The sequence below is a fragment of the Myotis daubentonii genome, chromosome 19 (genome assembly GCF_963259705.1).
Source record: "Myotis daubentonii chromosome 19, mMyoDau2.1, whole genome shotgun sequence".
Taxonomy (NCBI): domain Eukaryota; kingdom Metazoa; phylum Chordata; class Mammalia; order Chiroptera; family Vespertilionidae; genus Myotis; species Myotis daubentonii.
Window position 1 is genome coordinate 24,743,990 of NC_081858.1, and position 23,126 is coordinate 24,767,115.

Below are 23,126 nucleotides of genomic sequence, written 5' to 3' on the forward strand. Positions count from 1 at the left end.
AGTGCAGCATAATTTGTTTCTAGCATTATTTATTTTGATATTGAAATTGTACCTGATCTGGCCAGTGGGAGCCCCTTTAAGTTGTCATCTGTGCACTTTTGACATGTCCCAAACATTCTTTGTGCACTTTTTAACATTCTACTACACAAAATGTTCCACCCCCTGGCGTCAGCTATTTTCCAAGGAGCCCTGGTTTCTTTTAGTGGAGACTAGTATTTAGAAGTCAAAATGTGAGTTTTAGGTGTTGCTGCTGCCAGGCTCTTCCAGTCAGAGGTAGGGAATAAATCTGTATGTCTATCAGTCAGTTGACCCATCAATTGATAGATGTAAGCCATGAGTACATCAATACTTCCAATTCCAATCCAATACTATTTGGGTTCATTCTACCTTTCTATATTTGCAACTCCATTTCCAACAGTGAGAAACCTTACTTCCATATCCTTAATATTCATTTGTGTATTTGTTTGATCCCACTGTACGTAACATATCTTTATTGCCATCACCACCTCTGCCCTGGATGGATATTCCCCCCACCCACTCAGGCCCAGCACCCCACATGGGGCCACTGTCACCACTCCAGGTCGTCATCCTCCTCAGCCAGCCTATGCTCTGACATCTGGCACTTCCTTCCCCACCCCTCCAGGAGGCTCTCCGCCCTGAGGGAACTGTTACCTCCCTGGGCCACTGTGTTCCTCCCCCTGGTTTGATACCTGCCTGGCTCAGAACCACCTCAGGCTTTTGTTCTGAATGTTTTCGGAGGGCCAAGAGGGGAAGAGAGTTTAAGATGCTTTTTGATAAGCAGAGATGAATTTCCTTTCTGATTTATGATTTTTTGTGTCTTATTTTAGAAATATTTTCTTTGAAATTATAAAAATATTCTTCTATAAAGCTTATAAAAGTTATTTTCACATTCAAGGCTTTAATTCACCTGAAATTGATTTTTGTATATGGGTAGAAGTAGGATCCAGTTTATTTTCTTTTGAGATGGGTCTATATTATGAAATGGGTTATAGCAGTATTATTAATTAGTTCATATTTTGATAGATGAACTATTATTGATCTGTTAACTAAGAAACTGATCTGCAGTTTCACTTCTATAATACCAAGTTTCCATATATCATGAGTCTAATTCTGAGCTTTCTCTTTCATTTCTATGCTAATCATTACCACACTATCTTATCAACCATAATTTCTCATTCAGCCAGAGTCTAGTCAGGAAAACAAACCTCTTTAAGTATTTCAAGCAAGAGCAGATTTAGCCTGGAGAACTGGCTATTTACAAAAGCAGTAGCAGGCCTAAAGGGATAACGGTTCAGGAAGTGACTGCTACTTCTCAGGTTTGCCACTAACTTTCAGGAAGTCAGGAAGGTGCAGAAACTACAGGAAATCTCTGGAAATAATCAGTTGTCACCAATACTTAGGCTGGTGATTTACAGAAAACACCTGAAGGATGCTGCAAAATCTCACATCTCATCTGCTGAAGTCCATCAGGTATTTGCCATTCTTTGACAAAGGTGCAAAAGTGTACTTCTGCCTTCGTTATATGAGTGTCTTTCATTGAGAATCTACCCAGAAATCTGCTGGCAGGATCGGGGGAAATGTAGCTCCTGACTTCCAGCCCTGTGAGTGAGAGGAGGACAGGGAAGGGGCATGAGGGCATGAACTGGCACAGGCATCCTGGCACAGGTTCTTATTAATTAGTCTCATTATCTGTGCATGCCCCTTCTCCCCTGCGCATATTGTCCTGGCTATTCTGAGTCCATTGCATTGCCATGTGAACTTTAGATAATCTTGTTAAATGTTATGAAAAACTCAGGATTTTAATTGAATTTACACCTAGTTTTCAGACTGATTTTGGGTTCATTGACCCTTTATGATATTCAGGCTTGCTATCCTTTAAAATAATTCATCTTTCTTTTTAACATCTTTTAATAAAGCTTTATGAATTTCTACATGAAGATCCTGTATCTCATTCTATTTAGTAATTCAATACTCCTTAAAAAATATGTGCTAGTCCCTATTCTAGGTGGTGAGGATGTAGTTGTGAACAAGAGAAACATACCTATCTTAGTAAACCTTAAGACAGCAAACTAATTATTTTAATATATTACCATGCAGTAATAAGCACTATAAAGAAAACTAAAGCTGGAGTAAAAGGGATAGAACATGATTGCAAGGGGTGTGTCTTAAAATTGTCAAGGCAGGCCTCCGATGGGTGACATTAGAGCAGAAAGCTGAAGGGGACGAGTGATCAAGGCTTGTGGATATCAGCGAAAGCAGCGTGTGCAAAGGCTCTGGGGCAGGAGCATGTTTGATACATCCAAGAAGCCGCAAGAAGGCCTCTGGCTGGTGTGGAGTGAGCAGGGAGGAGAGAGATGGGGCCAGATCACAGAGCACTTTATAGATACTAGAAGGGCTTTGATGCAAACAGATAAGGTGAGCTGATTATTTTTATATATATTTTAATTGATTTCAGAGAGGAAGGGAGAGAGAGAGAGAGAGAGAGAAACATCAATGATGTGAGAGAAATGAGAGAATCATTGATCGGCTGCCTCCTACACGCCCCCTACTAGGGATCAAGCCCACAACCAAGCATGTGCCCTTGACCAGAATCGAACCTGGGACCCTTCTGTCTGCAGGTCAATGCTGTATCCATTGACCCAAACCGGCTAGGGCAGTGATGGCGAACCTTTTGAGCTCGGCGTGTCCGCATTTTGAAAAACCCTAACTTAACTCTGGTGCCATGTCACATAGAGAAATGTTTTGATATTTGCAACCATAGTAAAACAAAGACTTATATTTTTGATATTTATTTTATATATTTAAATGCCATTTAACAAAGAAAAATCAACCAAAAAAATGAGTTCACAGGTCACGCGTGTCATAGGTTCGCCATCACTGGGCTAGGGCCTGATGTATGTTTTTAAATGGTTGCTACAGCTGCCATGTGGAAAACAGACAGAAGGGGAAAAGGTTGGGAGTTAGAGGTTAATGAGATCATTATCTTAGTCCAGGCTAGCGATGACAGGCCAGCCAGCAGGTTTCAGAGGTAAAAGTTCCAACATGTTTACCTGGGATTCTATGTGGTGCGTACAAGAAAGGAAGAATTTGAGTGAGGCTTCATTGGCTTTTTCCCTGAACTACTGGATGGAGTTGCCATTTTACTGAGACGTAGAAGACTTCAGAGGGAACAAGACTAGGGGAAAAAAGCGGTTGGGTTTTTCTTTTTAACTTTATACATATTGACATATAACACACAAATTCTAATTGTACCACCTGGTGAATTTTTACCAAGTGAGCCCATCCAGAGAAGCAGATACAAAAGTAAATATCATAACTTTAACACCATAAATTTGTTTTGCGACTTTTGGAACTTTATATAAATGGAAACATATGGTATATACTCTATTCTGTCTTATTTTATTAGACATTTTGTTTATCAAATATTTCCTTTATATAGTTACTACTTTTTATATCCTATTTAAGAAACATTTGCCTTAGGTTATAGTCTTTTGTGTTTTCTAACTATTTTCCCTAGAATTACTGCCTTTTAGTTACCTTTTAGGTTTAGATGTACAATCTATCAAGAATTGATTCCTTTTTATGTGTTCTTCTAGGCTGTGCTTGCCTTTTCATTTTCTTAGTGATGACTTTTGAAGAGCAGACCATTTTAATTTAGAGATTCCAATTTATTTTTCTTTTATGGTTAGTGTTTTTTGTGTCTTAAGAAATCTTTGACTCAAGGTCAAAGAGATATTTTATTACATATGAAGCTTTTTAATTGCAACTTTTATGCCTAGGTTTGTGATCTATCTTGAATTAATTTTTGAGTGTTGTTTGAGGTAACTGTTGAGGTTTTTTCCCCCCCTAAATGATACATAGTTGTTTTTATACCATATATTGAAAATACTGTCCTTTACCCATTGAATTTCCTTGACACCCTTTATTGAAAATCAATTGACCATATATGTCTGGGCTCTTTTATCTTCATACTAGAGGCCTGGTGCATGATGGGGGCCGGCAGGGGACGGGGGCCATGGCCCCCGACTGGGCCCACCCCCAGTCAGGGTTGGGGGTCGGCCTGATCGGAGTCGGGCCAGCCTGGGGGAGGTGTCAGCCCCTCCCCCCCCCACACACACACACATTGGGCCAGTTGGCCGCCGCAGTGCATGTGACAGGGACAGGTTGTTCCAGTGTTTGATCGCTTGGCTTTTATAGATTAGATTAGATCAGATCAGATTAGATTAGATTAGATAGATAATTTTTAGATTCTACTCTACCCACTGAACAACTTGTTTATATGCTAAAACTACAATCTTCACGGTAGCTTTAGGTAGCTTTAAAGTCGTGTGGTCTACGTCTTTTTTCCCCTACTAATATTTTGGTTGCAGTCACATTAACTCTGTAGATAAATTTAGGGAGAATTAACATCTTAATAATAATGAATATTTCATCCATGAACAGAGTATCTCTCTCCATTTATGTCTTTAATTTTTCTCAGCAGTGTTTTTTAGTTTTCAATGTAAGTCTTATCTGACTTTTGTTTAATTTATTCTAAGTATTTTTTTAAATTCTCTATTATTTAAAGTATTACATAAGTCTCCTTTTTCCCCCATTGACCTCTCGCCCCTACCCCCCAGCACAATCCTTCACCCCCCTTCTGTTTGTGTCCATTGGTTATGCCTCATATGCATGCATATACGTCCTTTAGTTGATCTCTTACCCACTCACCCCCCACCTTCCCTCATTGGTTGGACAGTCTGCTTGATGCTTCTAATGACTCTGGTTCTATTTTTGTTCATCAGTTTATGTTGTTCATTATATCCCACAAATGAGTGAGATCGTGTGATATTTATCTTTCTCCGACTGGCTTATTTTGCTTAGCATAATGCTCTCCAGTTCTATATATGTTGTTGCAAATGGTAAGAATTCCTTCTTTTTTACAGCGGTATAGTATTCCATTGTGTAGATGTACCACAGTTTTCTAATCCACTCATCTGCTGATGGGCACTTAGGCTCATTTCCAGATCTTAGCTACAGTATTATAAATTGTGCTGCTATGAACATAGGGGTACATATATCCTTTCAGATTGGTGTTTCTGATTTCTTGGGATATATTCCTAGAAGTGGGATTACTGGGTCAAATGGAAGTTCCATTTTTAATTTTTTGAGGAAACGCCATACTGTTTTCCACAGTGGCTGCATAGTCTGCATTCCCACCAGCAGTGAAGGAGGGTTCCTTTTTCTCAGCATCCTCGCCAGCACTTGGCGTTTGTTGATTTGTTGATGATAGCCATTCTGACAGGTGTGAGATGGTACCACATTGTTTTGATTTGCATCTCTTGGATGATTAGTGACTTTGAGCATGTTTTCATATGTCTCTTGGCTTTCTGAATGTCCTCTTTCAAAAAGTGTCTATTTAGGTCCTTTTCCCATTTTTTGATTGGATTGTTTACCTTCCTTTCGTTAAGTTGTATGAGTTCCCTATACATTTTGGAGATTAAAACCTTATTGGAGATAACATTGGCAAATGTGCTTTCTTGTTGTTTTGTTGATGGTTTCTTTTGCTGTGCAGAAGCTTTTTATTTTGATGAATTTCCATTTGTTTATTTTCTCCTTAGTTTCCATTGCCCAAGAGCTGTATCGGTAAAGATATTGCTACAACAAATGTCTGCTATTTTGCTGCCTATAGCTTCTTCTAAGATTTTTATGGTTTCCTGTCTTACATTTAAGTCCTTTATCCATTTTGAGTTTATTTTTGTGTATGGTGTAAGTTGGTGGTCTGGTTTCATTTTTTTGCGTGTATCTGTCCAATTTTCTGAACACCATTTATTGAATAGACTGTCTTGACTCCATTGTATGTTCTTGCCTCCTTTGTCAAATATTAATTGAGCATAGTGGTTTGGGTCAGTTTCTGGGCTCTCTGTTCTGTTCCATTGGTCTATTTGTCTATTCTTGTGCCAGTACCGGGCAGTTTTGAGAACAGTGGCTTTGTAGTATAGCTTGATATCTGGTATTTGATCCCTTCAACTTTGTTCTTCTCAAGATTGCTGCAGCTATTCAGGGTCTTTTTTTATTCCAGATGATTTTTTGGAGAGTTTGTTCTAGGTCTGTGAAATACGTCGTTGGTATTTTAATGGGGATTGCATTGAATCTATAGATTGCTTTAGGTAGTATGGACATTTTAATGATGTTGATTCTACCAGTCTATGAACATGGTATATTCTTCCATTTCTTTTTATCTTCCTCTATTTTTTCAGCATCCTGTAATTTTCTGAGTACAGGTCCTTTACCTCCTTGGTTAAATTTATTCCTAGGTATCTTAATTTTTTTTGTTGCAATGGTAAATGGGATTGTTTTTTTAGTTTCTCTTTCTGTGAGTTCATTATTCGTATAGAAAAAAGCCATAGAGCCCAGCCGGCGTGGCTCAGTGGTTGAGCATTGACCTATAACAGTGGTTCTCAACCTTCCTAATGCCGCGACCCTTTAATAGTTCCTCATGTTGTGGTGACCCCCAACCATAAAATTATTTTCGTTGCTACTTCAAAACTGTAATGTTGCTACTGTTATGAATCGTCATGTAAATATCTGATATGCAGGATGTATTTAGGCGACCCCTGTAAAAGGGTTGTTCGACCGCCAAAGTGGTCGCAACCCACAGGTTGAGAACCGCTGACTAGGTGGTCATGGTCTGATTCCGGTCAGGGCACATGCCCGGATTGTGGGCTCGATCAAGTGTGGGGAGTGCAGGAGGCAGCTGATCAGTGATTCTCTCTCATCATTGATGTTTCTATCGCGCTCTCTCTCCCTCTCCTTTCCTCTCTGAAATAACTAAAAATATATTTTTTTAAAAAGCCATAGATTTCTGGGTGTTAATTTTGTATCCTGTACATTGCCAAATTCATTTATTAATTCTAGTAGTTTCTTTATGGAGTCTTTAGGGTTTTCTATGTACAATATCATGTCATCTGAAACAATGACAATTTTACTTCTTTTCCAGTTTGGATGCCTTTTATTTCTTCTGGTCTGGTCGCTATGGCTAGCACTTCCAGTACTATGTCGAACAGGAGTGGTGAAAGTGGGCATCCCTGTCTTGTTCCTGTTCTTAGGGGAAATGGCTGAAGTTTTTGCCCATTGAGTATGATGTTAGCTGTAGATTTGTCATATAAGGTTTTTATTATGTTGAGGTATGATCCTTCTATTCGCACTTTGCTGATTTTTTATCAGGAAAGGGTGTTGGATTTTGTCAGATGCCTGTTCTGCATCAATTGATAAGATTATGTGATTTTTCTCTCTCAATTTGTTTATATGATGTAACACATTTAGTGATTTGTGGATATTGTACCAGCCTCTTATCCCTGGAATAAATCCCACTTGCTCATGGTGTATGATCTTTCTAATGTAATGCTGTATCCAGTTTGCTAGAATTTTGTTGAGGATTTTAGCATCTATGTTCATCAGGGATATTAGCCTGTAATTCTCCTTCTTTGTAATGTCTTTATCTGCTTTTGGGAATAGGTTCAGTGATGGTGAACCTATGGCACGCGTGTCAGAGGTGACACGCGAACTCATTTTTTTTGGTTGATTTTTCTTTGTTAAATGGCACTTAAATATATAAAATAAATATCAAAAATATGTCTTTGTTTTACTATGGTTGCAAATATCAAAACATTTCTATATGTGACACGGCACCAGAGTTAAGTTAGGGTTTTTCAAAATGCTGACACGCTGAGCTCAAAAGGTTCACCATCACTGTTTTAGTTCTTTGAATGTTTGGTAAAACTCCCCTGTGAAGCCATCCGGTCCAGGGCTTTTGTTTGCTGGAAGTTTTTTTATTACTATTTCAATTTCATCAGTAGTTAGCACATCATTACAAGCAGTCGAACTCCCAGTCTCCCAAATTCCTGGTGGAACAACTGCCCAAGAGGACAATTTGCATATTAGGCTTTTATTATATAGGAGAATTCCATGTGTGCTTGTGAAGAGTATGGATTCACTATCAGAGACCAGGCTCTTTCCATTTCATAAGGCTGTTTGCTGCATTTGTTTAAACCTATACGCTTTCTAAATTTCTATTTCATCTATCAATAATTGAGAGCAGAGGGTAGAATCTCAAAGTATGATAGCATGGTTTTCCAAACTTGTAGTTCTGCCAATTTTTACCTTATGAATTTTGAAGCTATATGGTTATCTGCATACCAATTCAGAATTTTGCCTTTCTGCTATTATTTAAACATTAGAATATGACTCTTCTTTTTTTTTTTTATCGGTGCCTTTTACTTTAATAGCTATTTTGCTGATCCTTTTATTTTCAACTTTTTGGGGCCATATGCTTTGGTGTGTGTTTTTTTCCAAATAGTATATAGTTTCTTAAGGAGCATGTGGTATATTGCTATTGCCTGTTGATCTCCTTTTTAATTATTTAGTTCACTGAAATTTATCATGATTATTGGTAATTTTTCTTAATTTTGTATTTGTCTTGCTTTTAAAATAGTTTTTGTTGTTGTTCCCTCCTTTTTTCTATTTCTTTAGATCAATCAAGTTTTAAAAACTTTACTCATTTTTCATCCCCCAGCTAGTTTGGAAGTATAGCCATCTGTTTCTATTTTTGTGGGTGATTATGTACATTTATTTAATTTACTCTAAAAAGTATCCTACTCTTCCCAAACAACCTGTAATACTTTAACTTCCTTGTTTTACATGTTATCATCTATTATTTTTATTGTTACCCAAATAAGACAGTACTCTGTTTATACAGTCAATATTTGTTTTGATTTATTCACATTTACCTAGTTCTTTGTTCACTAGTCCATCATGCTTCTCAGACTTTTACATGTAGGACTGTTTTCATTCTTTATGAAATACTTTCCTTGGAAGTTTCTTTAGATAGAGGGATCTGGTTGTAATGAACTCTGTTTTGTTTTGTCTAAGCACTTAATAATGTAACTAGAATTTTCTGGTCCTCCAACTATGATCACAGAATATCAGAAGCATTTAGCATCTAAATAGCCACCCACTAACAGATACCTAGTGCCTTGGCGCTGGAGAAGCCTGCATGCAGATTGGCCTGCTGGCCATTGTCTTCCTGGCAAATGTGAGGGTCGAGTGTATTTACAAGGATAAACCTCTAGACAGAGATACGTGCTTATTAATGACACATGACTACCCTGTGCACTGCAGAGAGACCTAGAAAGTGTGGCATGTGTATAGACAGTGATTCAGATACAGCACTCGAAACCGAGGGAACTCATGCTTTAATAGACACCGAAATCACAAAAGAAGGCCAAGTGCCTTAGCAATCTCAATAAAAATATGAAGTTCTTTTTACATGATAAATTTCATAATATAAAAAGTTTAATGCCATCTGGAAACTGTAATTTACAAAAATGTCCACATAGGCCAAAGATGGCTACCTCTGCATACAACGGGTGTGAGTGCCAAGTGGGGCAGGGGTCTGAGGAAGGGAGAGGTGACCACATGTATCCTTACATGGAATATCTTTGAAGGATCTGGCACAAACAAGGGCCCAGTTCACAAACCACATGTACAATCATTTTAGATAAAACAACAAAATAGGTGATGAAATATTATACACTTTTCACTTTCTGCCTACTTACTAAAAGCAAACCAGATTATTGGGTGGTATTTTTTCCAGCCTGAAGTGAAACTAACAAAGTGACAGTTCCCCTTGTGGTGGGAAGTGGCGTGACAGGCAGGCACCATACTGAGACTTGCTACCATGATCACCTACTGAGAGTCACTGGGACAAGGTCAGGATAGGGACAGTGTGTGCGGCACTGGTCTCCTGCTGAGACCCAGCAAGCGTCAGTGCAAACCATGATTTTTTTTCAAGTGGATGGAGGTGAGAATTTTTTCATTTTACTACACACTAATGTAAATTTTAGTAGCTAATTGTGTCTTGGTATTTTGACTTAGTTAAAAGGCAAAGTAGTTGAGTAGTTCACTGGTGAGAATTAAGGTAGAATCTACTCCTACCTTGCTTTGTGGTCATACCAAGGCTTCTAGGAAAGGGAGATTTTATTGCTTGTGTTCAGTGTATTTGCATCTGATGAGTACAGTAGGGGCAGGGCATTCCAGTTTCCTGAGCTGAAATCGAATCGTATCCAGTGGGATTTGCATATGGAAAAGAAAAAGTAATTTTTGAAAATTTTACCCACATCCATTGACTCCTTCCAAGATGGAGCAAAAAGCCAAAGACAATGTATGGAGGAGTCATTTGCTTCTATCCATGTGACTCAGAGTTCTCATGAACGCCAATCGATTTTGTCTATAACCTGACAATTCCCCTTGATTGTAGAAACAACACATTATTCTGATTGTGTTTTCTGTTATCTATACCAGGACTCAGCAAACTTTCTTAAAAGGCCAGGTATTTAGATATTTTAGGCTTTGTGGGCCAAGAGGAAAAAATCAAGAATGTTATGTGGGTATTTAGATAACTATTTAAAAATGTAAAATCTATTCCTAGCTCATGGCTGTAAAAAAAACCAGGCCTCTGACCAGATTTAGCCTCTGGGTTGTAGTTTGCCAACTCTTGATCTGTACAAAGAAATCTGAATTACCCAATCTCACAATTTTTAAGTGCATACTTTTTTTTTTTCCAGTATAGCCTGAAAAAAACACTCTGATTTTACATCCATTTTATTCCTGTAGAAAACACCAAAAGTGACAGTAAACATAAAGAAGCAACGACTCTACCGTGATTTTGTTTGGTCCTATTATTTCACCATCTCAGCTTTCCCTCATTGTAGCTTATATCTAGAACAACAACAAAAAACACATATACCATTTGGCTTTTCAACATGAAACCTGTAACAATAATGTACGTAGGACTGAAACCAAGTTAGGGTCCACGAATTCTCCTAGCTGGCCTGATAACCACGGGAAGCGGTGTGGTGTGGTGGAGGCATGAGCTAGTGGTGGGCAAATGGGCAGCAGCCTTGTCCTCACGGACAGAGCACAGACCCCAGGCCTTCCGTCCAGGGCTCCTTGGCACTTGGGAAAGAGGCTGAGATTTGCTAAGAAAGGAACAGCCCAACTATCTACATATAGATTCAGAAATTTACTGTGAGGTTTAGTTTTCATAATGGAGAACCTGATTTTGTTATCTAATGCACAGTGCTATAAACTTGGCTTTCATTTGCTACACTAGTACTTTTATTACCACTTATTTTTTTCCTATTGACATAAAGTTATTTCTCTTCCAGCATTAGATCAGGGTTAGACTGGGACAGCCTTATTGTTTGCTTTTGTGGACATGGCTGTTGGGTTAAATGCAAAAACCTCTACGACATAGCAGAGAATAACACAAATTGAATAAATATTATCCATTCCTCTTTTCAGAGTATACCGAGGAACAGGGCCAGTCGTCAGTGTAGGTTTACAAAGTGACATCCTACCCAAGGTTAAAATCTCTCCCTGTGGGTCTTGATGTTTGTGACCCTTATGCCAGGCCCCTCATGTCCACTCGCTCCCTGTGCTGCGGGCGCCCGGGCGAAGCCCACCTTTGTGTGATACGTCCTCACCGTGAGGATGAAGGCTTTTCATTTTAGAATTACCTGAGAGGCTTCTTTAAACTCTCCAGCTAGCCTTAGTACTGATAGAACTTTCAGCATTGCATTTCTTTATTTGGATATGTTAATGTCCCCCCTCTCTAGACGATTATTTTGTCTCTTCCCAGCTGGCAACACCTTCAGGGATGTGTGTTTCCCTGTTCAGCAGGGTTTGGATGTAAATACACTCAAGGTCCTGCTTCTCAGGCTGTGGACATAAAGCCTTCTGTGGGAGAGCAGGGCCCGGTCGCAGCGAAGATGAGGGTCCCTGTGTAGCGCACAGACATGGGGTGCTGGGATTGTGGGAACCTGGCAACAGAGTTAGAAGTGGTTTTAGAGGCCTGGAGATGGGAAAAGATAGTAAAATTAAGCAGCTAATAAAGGGAATAGGAGCTGGAAGGCTAGATTCTGGTTAAATCTAGTTAGAGGATTTTTTTATTTTTTTATTTTTATTTTTTTGCTTATAAGGAAACTGAATAATTTCAGTCTTTCCACCCCAAAGCTTGATAATTACTTATTGATGACTATTCAAAATTTGACATTTTAAAAAACTTTCTGAGCTTTTAAAAATAATAGCTATAAATGCAAAGTACTATTGATAATAAAACCAAGTTGTTTATCCACGTACAAAAAAGTCAGTAATGTTTTAAAAGCACAAAATTGCATTTTAAATCGCAATTGCATAGTTCTGAAATGCCTGGATAAGAGTTATATAAATTTTTTAAGAAAATTCAAGTTTGGTTGACGGTGGGCCCCAAGGATATTTGTAGAGCTCAACAAAACCAAGTTCAGGATGGAAGCGCTGTTTTGATGTGAATTATTGCATTGTTACTGTGATGTTACAGTATCATGAGACCAAAATTGCTACAATTTAATTTAAAATCATTGGCATTTTTTAAACCATTATTCTGTTTTTGGCTAATATAACATTCTCATGTAGAATTCAAGTTAGAGAGATTTTATATATCCCACCCCCAGTCAGCACCTGAAAGCCTTAAAAAAGCTCTATTTGTATTTCTGTGTATAAAAGGTACTGCATATATACCTCTTAGCAAAATATGTGCTCCCTTTCCTCTCCCCACCCCAGAACCCTGGCCATTTTTAATACAAAAATCCTGTTGAAGAATCACATCAAAGATGAGAAGCAGAGAGTTCAAAGGTAAACATTTGGTGAAGTGTGTAGAAAATTCCATGAGCCTCCTGTACCAATCCCTCAGAAGTGCTGGCTTTTGATGAACCTGACCCAGAGAAGCCACCATCTGTGTGTGTGGTGGTGCCCCGGCCTGGAGTGCACCCTTTGTGAGATAGCTGGTGGCTTTGTGGGGTGACTGCACTCAGACAAGGAGTAGGCCAAGCGAACAGGTCCTCTGCAGGCCGCTGCGCCGAGTCCCTGGCGCAAAGACGCCTTAGCATTTGGAGGAAGGAAAAAACCTTCCTGGGGACAGAAACTTGTAGCCGTTGCCAGAAGGAAGTCTCAGAGGGCGAGTGGGGGCTGCAGCAGGAGGGCCGGCGGGTGGTGGCAGCGTGCTCAACGCGGTGGTCTCGCTGCGCCAGTGTCCGTTGGGAGGGGGTTTTGGTGGTGTTTCTCTGTGTTGTTGCAAAGACAGCTCCTTGAGTTCAAGCTTGTCTACGCCCTCCTCCTTCTTGTTGTGCCGAGGTGACAGATTTAACAGGCTGAGGACATCTCTTTTGGAAGTCATCGTTCCAGGGGTCCCCCGGAATATTTTCATGGGTCCTGTGGAATGCTGGGGTGTGCTCTGCCAGAACATCTTCAGGTTGTGCACAGCCTGCACCTTTTCGTCAATGGCTGCCATTTTCAGTTTATCTATGTCGGGAGCATCAGCTGGACTCGAGCGAGCGGAACCAGCTGAGGAATAGGAGAGAGCTGGGGACGGTGCACTACCAGCAGGAGAGTGGTGGCCTGAGCTTGGGGACATGTTCCTTGGGGATTTGGAAATGTGGGCACTGTAAGGAGAGCTGGGATACTTCAGTTTAAAGAGAGGCTGGTCAGTCAGGGAAGTCTGGGAATCGGAGCCGGGCGACGGGCGGCCACTATGCTGGCTCGGGCTGTCTTTGATGGACACCTCCAAGGTGGTGGGGCTGCTGTATCCTGAACTCACCTTGGGCAGGGATGAGCTTCTGGCGGGGGGCTTTGGTTTAACAGTGATTGGTGATGGCTGACTCTTCTGATGGGAGAGCGTAGGCCTGCTGAACGCACTTGTTTCTGATGCTCTGAAGACGGCAGTGTTATTTGGCATGGAAATGCCATCTTCTGGGTTGATATTCTTGCTGGTCTGACTGCCACCCCTCTGAAGACGTTCCACTGCAATAAGATGACTTTGTGTCTCCTCTAGAATTTTCTGGGCCAACTCTTGTGGATCCAGCTTTGGGTTGCTTTCTTCTTGGGATTTCACAGTGCTATCTGTTTCTGTGCTAGACTGGTCTGATTCTCCCGTATCTGAACTTGCTAGTTTTCCAACCTTTTGGAAGGGTGAGTTTGGGCTGGGAATCAGAGTCATTTTAACTGGAGAATTTGGAGTGCTCATGCTCCCCTTGGAGCTTATAGAAACTTTCACACCTCCAGTTGTCCCTACTCGGGACTGTTTGTAATCTGGTGAGAAGCGTGTCTTCCTGTTTTCCTGGTAGGCTGCCAAAGGCTCAGTGCTAATGATGGAAAACCCTTCATATTCTTCCTCATCTTTGCTGCCTGTAGGGCGGGTCTGAGGGGATAGCTGGCTCCGAGGCAGGGTGGATCGCTGTGGGTAAGCATTCTTGGGCCTGTCGTAGTCCTGCCGTCCTCGGGGACCCCCACCTTCTGACCCACCCTCAGGCTTGGAGACGAAGCTCATCGAGGAGGCGATGGAGCTCAAACTGTACACAGAGATGGCGTCCGAAGCGATGCTCTCTGCACCGGTGGGAGAGAAGGGAGGGTGCTGGTAGCCCAAGGGCAGGGCATTGGAGACAGACTGGGCCGAGGCCAGGGACTCCAGGGAAGACGAGCTGTCGAGGCTGAGGCGCTTGGGCAGCTCAGTAGAATCTAAGACAAAACGTATGTACCCAGAAGGCAGTTAGAATTCTATATGGTTTTGATTTTTCTTTCAAAACCACAAGCATCTTTATATGCATAGAAGCTAGTAAAGAATTATACAAGTGCTACTTATATACAACTTGAATTCATCTTGTAATTCTGAAAAATACAGTCCTGATGGGAAAAGGACATCTTACATAGGGACAGAAACACCCTAGGAGACCCCGCTGCAACCACCATGCACTCCCTACTCTGCTCCCTCTTCTGGGGACCCCCACCCCCGTCTGCCTCCTGCCCTGACTGGGGCCTGTAGGCAATCTATGATGTCCCCCGTCCTAGAACCAAACCCCCTATCCCTCTAGCTCTGGCCCCATCGCTGCACATTCCAGCAGCCTCCTCAGAAGTCACTCTCCGCACTGCCTCTCCTCCCATTTCTCGTAACAGTCACCAATAACGTCCATGCTACCACATCCGTGTTCACTCCTCAGCTCTGCGGGCGATGGCACTCTGCCTTCTCTGATGACTCCTTCCCAGGCCTCGCCTCATCTTTGTGACCTTTGAACCTGGCATGTTCACAGACCTCTTCCCTTCGGACCTGTATGCACTCATGCATCTCCACCATGGCCTCTCCTTGAACTCTAAACTCTAGAACCAGCTGCCTATGTATGTGTCTAATGCAGGGGTGGGCAAACTTTTTGACTCGAGGGCCACAATGGGTTCTTAAACTGGACCAGAGGGCCGGAACAAAAGCATGGATGGAGTGTTTGTGTGAACTAATATAAATTCAAAGTAAACATCATTACATAAAAGGGTACGGTCTTTTTTTTTTTTTTTTTTTAGTTTTATTCATTTCCGCGGGCCATAGTTTGCCCACGGCTGGTCTAATGGATACTTCAAAACTGAGTATGTCCGCCCTAGCCTGGTGGCTCAGTTGGTTGGAGCATCGTTCTGTACACCAAAAGGTTGCAGGTTCAATCCCAGGTTGGTGCGCATATGGGAGGCAACCAATTAATGTTTCTCTCTCTCTCCAATCAATAAAAACCATATCCTTCGGTGAGGATTCAAAACAAAACTCAGTACGTCCAAGATAAAACTCATTCTTCCTGCTACTTTCAAGGTTTCAGCAAAAGGTAGTCCCTTCTGGTAGTTGTTCCCAAAAATAGGGTATCCCCTTTGATGTCTGTCTGACAGCCATTCTTCAATAGATCCTGTTGGTGCTGCCTTCAAACCATGGCTACCATCGAGCCAGCATTTCATCTTCACTCTGCAGCCAGCTTGGCCCTTTAAAGGTCAGGTAGGCAGGTGTCCCTCCCAGGCCTGAGTGACCTGGTGCCACTCCTCCCTATTCTGTCTGCTCTATGGCCTCTGTTTCACTTTGTAGTCCAGTATTCTCTGTTTTCTTCATGGCACTTGGCAGCACCTCATCTGATCTGCTACATGTATTTTAATTGTAAGTTCCATAAGAGCAGGGAGTTCCTTTACTGCTCTTGGACAGTCCCTAACACACACACACAAAAATGTTTCTTCACATTTCTTTCCCCTTCCTAAAATGTGCTGGTGTCTGACCCCAGGGGCGCTGGGCGGAGCTCTTACCGAAAAGGGCGAGCAAGGACTGGAGTGCAAAGTGCATGGTTCTTCGACTGGCTTGTTTCCCGGTTTTCAGGATTACTTCCTCTTGACCAACTTCACAGAGATCAAAACCTAGAGGAACAAAGAGTATAAACATCTGCTTCCTTAGGGAAGATTCCATATCCTGAAAAGGATGAGAGCTGTAGGGCTCCTCATACAGTGTCATGGGAACCCCCACAGACCCCTCCGCAAGCACCCTGCCTGGGGCTCCTGAGTCCCTTCATAGAGCATTGGCTGCTTTCCTGCCTGTACTGCCTTCTTGAGAGCTGGAATTAGTAAGGCTCATTAACATTTGTTTTCTCCATTCTTTTGTAGAACAGTCCACTTAAAGGAGTCAGTCCAGGACAAAAACTGGCCACTCTTTGGCATTGGGTCCAGTATGCAGAGCTGGTGCATGGGAAGGTGGAAGCTTCTCAGTGGCAAGGACGATATCTTCATACGTGGTCAGTGTCTGCTGCCAAGGGCTTTGGAGTGAGCTGTGATGGTAGAGAATCTGAATCTGCTCTCTTGGCTGAACCACCCTGCAGGGACTCCACTCTGCCAAAGTCCACGAGGGGCTGCTCCGAGTCTAAGGGTTTGCCTGAGACTTGGTGCACAACAAAAAGCATGAGCCTCCTGAGCAAGAGGCTTGAGTGAGCTATTGCCACAAGCACTCCAACCTCTTAAGAGACGCTGCAGAGGCACCCAGTGCATCGCCCCAGGAAGAACTCAGGAGGAAGAAGCCAAACACGCTGTGATGAAGGGCTGTGTCCACAGAAAGGCACCGCTAAGCAAGAATTTAGGGCCTGAGGAGCCTTCAGCACGGAGAATCTTCACTGAGCAGGTCACTGAGCTCCGCTAACCACGCCAACACTTGGTGGTGAAGTCCCGGACGCAGGCACCTGCGATATCAGGCCCTTTCCCTCCTCTGATCTCACTGTTGCAGTGATTGGAACCTGTTATTTACAATGCTGCCCACCAGCATGCTGTGCCTTTCATGACGGAGAGCAGTCACTAAAGGAGACATTTGTGTCTAGGTAGTATTCTTACTCAAGGATTCTGATATTGCTGTGACACTGTCTTTCCTTTGGGGATTAGGTTTCTTCAAAGAGCCACTCAGCATTCTGCTTGCTGGGGGACATTTTCCTCTCTGAATCATAAACAGTCCCTGAAAGCAACAGGAAGGTCTCAGGGAACTCAGCATTTAAAAACAAATTAATATAAATGTAATATTTTAGTTAGAAACCTCTACTTTTACCAAAATGATTCTAATAGAACTCAGTCCTCTAAATAACCAACAGCCCTGTGATGGGTTTTGATGGCATGTGTTTCATGTTGAGGACTGGAAAGGGGGCATCTTTCAGACCCTTGGAGCCCTCAGCCATTTCTCTAGATGCCCAGCCGCCGCATTCCCCCTTCCCCCCATCTCAGTCCACAGGACCTGGAAATTATAAGTATGTGCATACCAACTCATGCCTTGAGTATCAATGGGATTTGGAAAGTACAGAGAAGTAGAGAAACATCAAGGAAAATCACCCACAATCCCAGCACCAGAGAGCCAGTGACACACCTGACTACGGGCACTGAAACCCAGTTCACAGGTAAGGAGGCCTGGCTCTCCCACACCTACACCCACGGGAGGCTTAGGCTGTGCACGGAAGAGCTTTTCCTTTCCAAAGAAAGGTCTTGGCTTCATCTCCTTACTCACCTGTGTTACTACCCAAGCCTAGCCCTACAGCCTGTCATGGAAGTGAAAAGAGATACGTCCTGGGTATAGACCTGGCCTTTCTCACTCTTGCTCCATTTGCTACTGACCACTTTTATTTAGTGCTATGTTTACACCAAGAAGACTGCTTTAAGGAAATACAAATCCTAAAGGACATTAAAATGCCTATTCACAGGAGACGTGTGCGGTGGGGGCTTTGTGGGTTTCCCTTGTTACCTTAAAAAACCAATGGAGCCAGCCTTAAGTTGAGGTTGGCTAGGAAAGGTCATCTACAAAATGGGTTAGAAAAAATGACCCAGTACTGAATATCTGGGCCTTAAAACCAGAAGAAAATTCTTCTGTAAGGACCTGCTGTCCTGCCATGTCTGGTCCCTATAACAGTGAATTCAGGCTGTCGTCCTCCAAAGACTCCCCAAAGGCCATCCCATGTCTTCTCGACCCATTTCTGCCCTCCCCCATGCCAGTCACTAGGACCGTGATGCTTTTCTGTCACAGTGCGCCTCACCTTCTAAGGTGCCTCCCTTAGATGAGGTGGTTACTGTCTGTCTAAGAGGGCAGGGCCTTTTGTCCTTTGCTCACTGCTGCATCTCCAGTGCATAGGACACTGGCTGGCACATGACAGGTAGGCGGAAAAAAGCACTGGTGTGAATGGCTCCCAAGCAAGGCACAGAGACACAAGGGGAGTTCTGTCGGGAGCTGCCCCAGTGTTGAAAAAGGACAGTGAGCACCTGGATTGAACAGGGGCCTGTACGTGCAGTTCTGGGTCCCACAGTAAAAGCTAAGGTGGTTTCAATAGTATTTTCTTTCTGCCTGTTTCCAGTATTCAACCCATTGTTTTATGACTCCCAACAGTACTGAATCTAGCAGGTTCATATTAAAATGATGACACAAATGAGAGAGAAAGTCATCAGGGAAATGGGAGAAAGCTGGGGAGCTCTTTGGGAAGTGTACTAAAACCACTAGAACCTCTGAGGTAACTATCTGAGTAATAAAAATTCTAGGGAGATAGAAAACCCCTGAGAGCCCACCAACTTTACCCAAAGAAATTAGGAGAAAACTTGATTTTTCAAAACTATAACTAAAACCAATTAATAAGTCTTTCCTACCTAGAGCCGCCAGGAATTCGTGACAGCCCGGGAGCCGCCACAGCTGGACACTGATGGAGACTTGGATGGGAGCCAGAGCGAAGTCCTGCTCCTTCTCGCAGGCCTGCAGCTGGACCAGCACCTGGTGGAGCTGAGCGAGAGCGAACACGTGAGCTCCTTCCCAAGCCTCCTTCCCCTCCAGCCCACCTAGGATTTGTCCCCGAGCTCCTCTCCTCTCGCCTGTTACTGTCATCACTACCGAGCTTACGTCTGTACAGCATCTGAAATACTCCGTAGTGTCTCACGCCTGTTGTTCTCTCTGTGGGAAACTCAAGGGGCAGTGGGTTGGTAAAGGTCACGGGCCGGCCCACAGTCAGCGTTTCTGCTTCCAGCCTCACGTCTTCCCTTGAGCACATTCGCTGCGGGGCTACTGAGCACTGGAGAGGGGCTGGAGGGGGCGGTTTATAGGCCTGGCCATCTCCCTCTCTTTTTGTCTATTTAATTAAAACCACCTTTATGATCTTGAGGTAAATGGTGAAGAATCCAAGGTTACATTCTAGAGCAGGGGTGGGGAGCCTTTTTCTGCCAAGGGCCGTTCGGATATCTATAACATCATTTGTGGGCCATACAACATTAACTTAAAAATTAGCCTGCTATATTTGGCCAAGCATTTCATTAACTCATCCCTAATAACTCGGCAGGGCCAGACCAAATGATTTCTTGGGCCTTACATGGCCCGTGGCCCAGACGTTCCCCACCCCTGCTCTGGAGCCTCAGCACTCAACCTGCTGAAGTGCTGTGATGTTTCGGATTCCCCGATCTATAAACACTACTCAGTTGCTCCTGCCTCTGCTGTTCTGATGGAACTGAAAGGTCAAATCAAGAACACAAGAGGGTGCAGCAGGAAAGGGGGAGCCAGAGCAGAGGAAGGGGTGGACCACATGAGCGAGCGGCACTAGTCACCCCAGCCCGAGCAAGTATGGGCATGGGCCTCCGAGAGACAGCACAGCACATGTGCTCAGAGCATGCCAAGGGGACCTCGGGGGTGGGTGGGTGGGTTGAGGGGCTCACCTGACAACAGTTGCTACTTAAAGTAGTACTCACCATTCCAACCATATTTTTAACAGCCTTCGGCCAGCAGATTATAAGAAGAAGAAAGAAAAAGAGAAAGAAAGAGACAGTTTAGACTCAAGCACAGGTTGTTATGCAACACGAGCTGATCACTGCTTTAAGAAGCGCCATACCAGGCCTGAGGCTCTGACCGGGAGGGGAGAGGAGCAAGAGTCAGCAGGGACACACAGGAAAATGAACAGCCACACCCAGACCAGAAGCACTCGGGGTCAAGGGGCTCAGGGTCAACCAGGTCCTGCCCTTCCTACCAGGAGAGGAGCAGGGCAGGTCAGACTCAAGTGGGGAAGGGGCACAGTGGGTATGAACAGGTCACTCTGTAAACCAAAGTCCATAGTGACTCAGGAAATGTCCACCAGCCACAGTGGGCGGGCCAGGACGGATATCAGGAAAGTCCCTGTGCTGCCACCGAAAGCAAGAAATTAAGCAACTAGACTCTGTCTTGTCCTGCAAGTGTAATTCTAACTTTCTCTCTTTGTAGAGCACAGGCTTCTGGCCCACCGGGGTTCACTTTAATATGCAACATTGCACAAGTGTTGTCCTGATTCTGTTTAAAAGCAGATGTAACAAACTTACTACAAAATGAGTAGGAATTCAGTGAAGGAGCCAGATCCCTGAGCTATGTTCAAATCCAGGCTGCCAACCACCTCACGTATGTGGAGGCTCCAGGCACCACTCCGATTTTCAGAGGTTAATTCTAACAGGAGGAGCTTGATTTCCATGTAGAAATATTTCTGCCTAAAGTGATATCTGCTGATAAATATGTAATAATGCATGTTATTTTTTCAAATGATTATACTCAGGTGGACCAGAGAAAACTCTCCCGTGCTCTTCAGGGTTGCTGCTTCCTCCAGAAGCCCTCGTACCCATGGCTGTCATCCTGAGGCTTGTGGAGACCTTGTAGCCAGTAGGAAGATGAGAAGCTCTGAGAGTCCGCATCCTCCCGATACCTGAAGCAGATCTACACTTCCTTAATAGGAAGCACATTTTTAAAAACCTGCTAAGTGGTTCCTTGAAATAGAGCTGTTTGGGATCACTGCCGTGCCTTAGTGGCTATTTTGTTTCAAGTGGAGTTCATACTTTGATCTGAGAATAATACTGGAGCACCTGTAGCCAGGCTGGCCCCACACCTGCTGGCTTCGGGAAGGCGGCTGTTTAACACTTGTCAGTTAGCAGGAAAAACGGGTGGGATGACAAGGTGCAGGAGGCCACTGAATGGAGAGTTCAGAAAATGCCCTGTGATTACAGGTGACAGCAGCCCCTTGAGTGTCCTCTGAAGGCCCTTAAGCTCTTGGGATTCAGCGCCCCCCTGTGTCTAGCACACGCTTACTCCAGCTTTTGCCTCTTCCTTCTAATCACAAATGCTGAAAAAAACAAGTGGACGACTTTACTTGCAAATCCCTCTTCAGGGCCAAGTCACCCTCTTTCTAACTCGGCATGGCGCCCTCAAACCTGGGCTCAGCCGTCCTAGCTCGACTCACCCGGCTGATGAGCTGCTCGCCCGTCTCCGAGGCAGTGATGAGCTTGCAGAGGGCTTGGAGGGCAGGGTTGGGAAGACCTACACCAAGAGGAGGGAGAGGGGTGTTATCCAGAGGGACCTCTGAGCCCACAGTCCTGCTGCCTTCCCAGAGGAAAGAGCTCAGCTTTGGTGGCCTTCAGGACAGCCAGCCCTGCACGTCCATGTGACAGCAGAGAACGGGCTCTGAGAAAGGCAGGTTGGGGGCAAGCACCAGTCCTGACCCTACTGCAGTCCTCCAGGCGCAGGGTCACATTTCCAGAACCCTGTCTCAGCTACTCGGGCAGCATCACCCACTGAGTGATGCACAAGGGCAGCCCTGAGCTTCTGCACCCCACTTCACCTGGGGAGGCTGCATGGCTCTCAGATCCAAAGCTGCTGATTAAATATTCACAGGGGCTGCTATTCACCCACCATCACCTCAGGAAGAGGGAGCGCCAGGGCAGGACCCTATGGCAAAGAATGCCTTGCCATTGCAAATCAAACGATCAGGTCAAGAGCACTAGTTTCCTCTAAATCAGAAGTCTGTGTCTGGGACTCGGCCATTTCTCAAGACACTCTCCTTCCCAGCGGTGAGACCCAGCATCCTGGTGAGTGCAGGGGCCACGGCCACCGACCCCTCCTGCCCCGCCCTGCCCGAGCTCACCCAGCAGGGACTGGATGGTGCTGCTGCATTGCTGCAGCCGGTCGCCTGGGTCGGAGGTTGGGAAGAAGACGGCTGCTGGCAGGCCACTGGCTGGGGGGTCCAGCCGGAAGCCCACGGCGGTGAGGAGGGCCTGCCAGCCGGGGATGCCACCCACTTTGTTCTCCACACTCTGCTGGGATGTGTACATGGCATTGCGCTGCCCGTTCTGAATGCGCTGCAGGGACTTCTCCACCTGGAAGGGGAAGAAAGGAGAGTGAGGAGCTGCTGTACTCAGGGGCCAGCCCTGGTTTCTCGGAGTGGCTTTGTTATCTATGAAGCCAGTGCAGGGCACCCGGGCCTGAGGACCATGACATTGCAGCAAACGGCCCGGCTTCTTGAAAGGGAGGCTGCAGAGGGGGAGGGATGTTATAATCAGAGCAAGCAAGGACTGGTGCAACATGGAAGAATTCTGCCCCTCCCCTAACCCACCTCCTCCTGCCCCAGGCTCTCCTCCACAGACACTAAAGTGATGTGTCTGAAAGCCAGTCTGAGGTCAGGAGCCTGCCCAAACCATACAGGGCTACCCCTCATTAGAATAAACTTCAGACCTTCAAGACCCCCCATTCAGTGCCCCATACACCAAACAGTGCCCATCCCAGGGCCCTGGCTGGCAAAACCTCTCCAACTCATCCGACACCCCACAGCACTTGCCTCTGGGACCTGGACCTCCTCCAAGTGGCCCTCCACACTTCCAGGGCCTAACCCAGTGCCTGGGACATGTGGGCTAAACACTTCAAGTAACTACAATGTTCTCTCTCCCCGTGAGCACTCCCTAGC

General features: G+C 44.3%; 1 protein-coding gene and 1 long non-coding RNA gene across 7 annotated transcripts in view; one reads left to right on the plus strand and one right to left on the minus strand.

The window, feature by feature from the left end:
• LOC132222225 (uncharacterized) overlaps positions 1–22,315 on the plus strand; it is a 47,765-nt gene extending 25,450 nt beyond the window's left edge. For 2 of the 3 annotated variants that reach the window (XR_009450161.1, XR_009450162.1), the window contains exons 3-5: positions 16,546–17,810; positions 19,046–19,189; positions 20,952–22,315. This is a non-coding gene — a long non-coding RNA (uncharacterized LOC132222225). Of the gene's footprint in view, positions 1–12,660; positions 12,733–16,545; positions 17,811–19,045; positions 19,190–20,951 lie in introns of all 3 variants that reach the window. The other variant, XR_009450163.1, reaches the window with a different exon arrangement.
• The window catches only part of TTC28 (tetratricopeptide repeat domain 28), a 387,004-nt gene continuing 373,115 nt past the window's right edge, over positions 9,238–23,126 (minus strand). For 3 of the 4 annotated variants that reach the window (XM_059677128.1, XM_059677126.1, XM_059677129.1), the window contains 6 exons: positions 22,311–22,542; positions 21,630–21,706; positions 20,125–20,148; positions 19,042–19,171; positions 16,195–16,302; positions 9,238–14,610 (listed from right to left, as the gene is read on the minus strand). In XM_059677128.1, coding sequence (XP_059533111.1) covers positions 12,980–14,610; positions 16,195–16,302; positions 19,042–19,171; positions 20,125–20,148; positions 21,630–21,706; positions 22,311–22,542 — 2,202 coding nt within the window. In that variant the 3' untranslated portion in view covers positions 9,238–12,979. The remainder of the gene's footprint in view (positions 14,611–16,194; positions 16,303–19,041; positions 19,172–20,124; positions 20,149–21,629; positions 21,707–22,310; positions 22,543–23,126) is intronic. The other variant, XM_059677127.1, reaches the window with a different exon arrangement.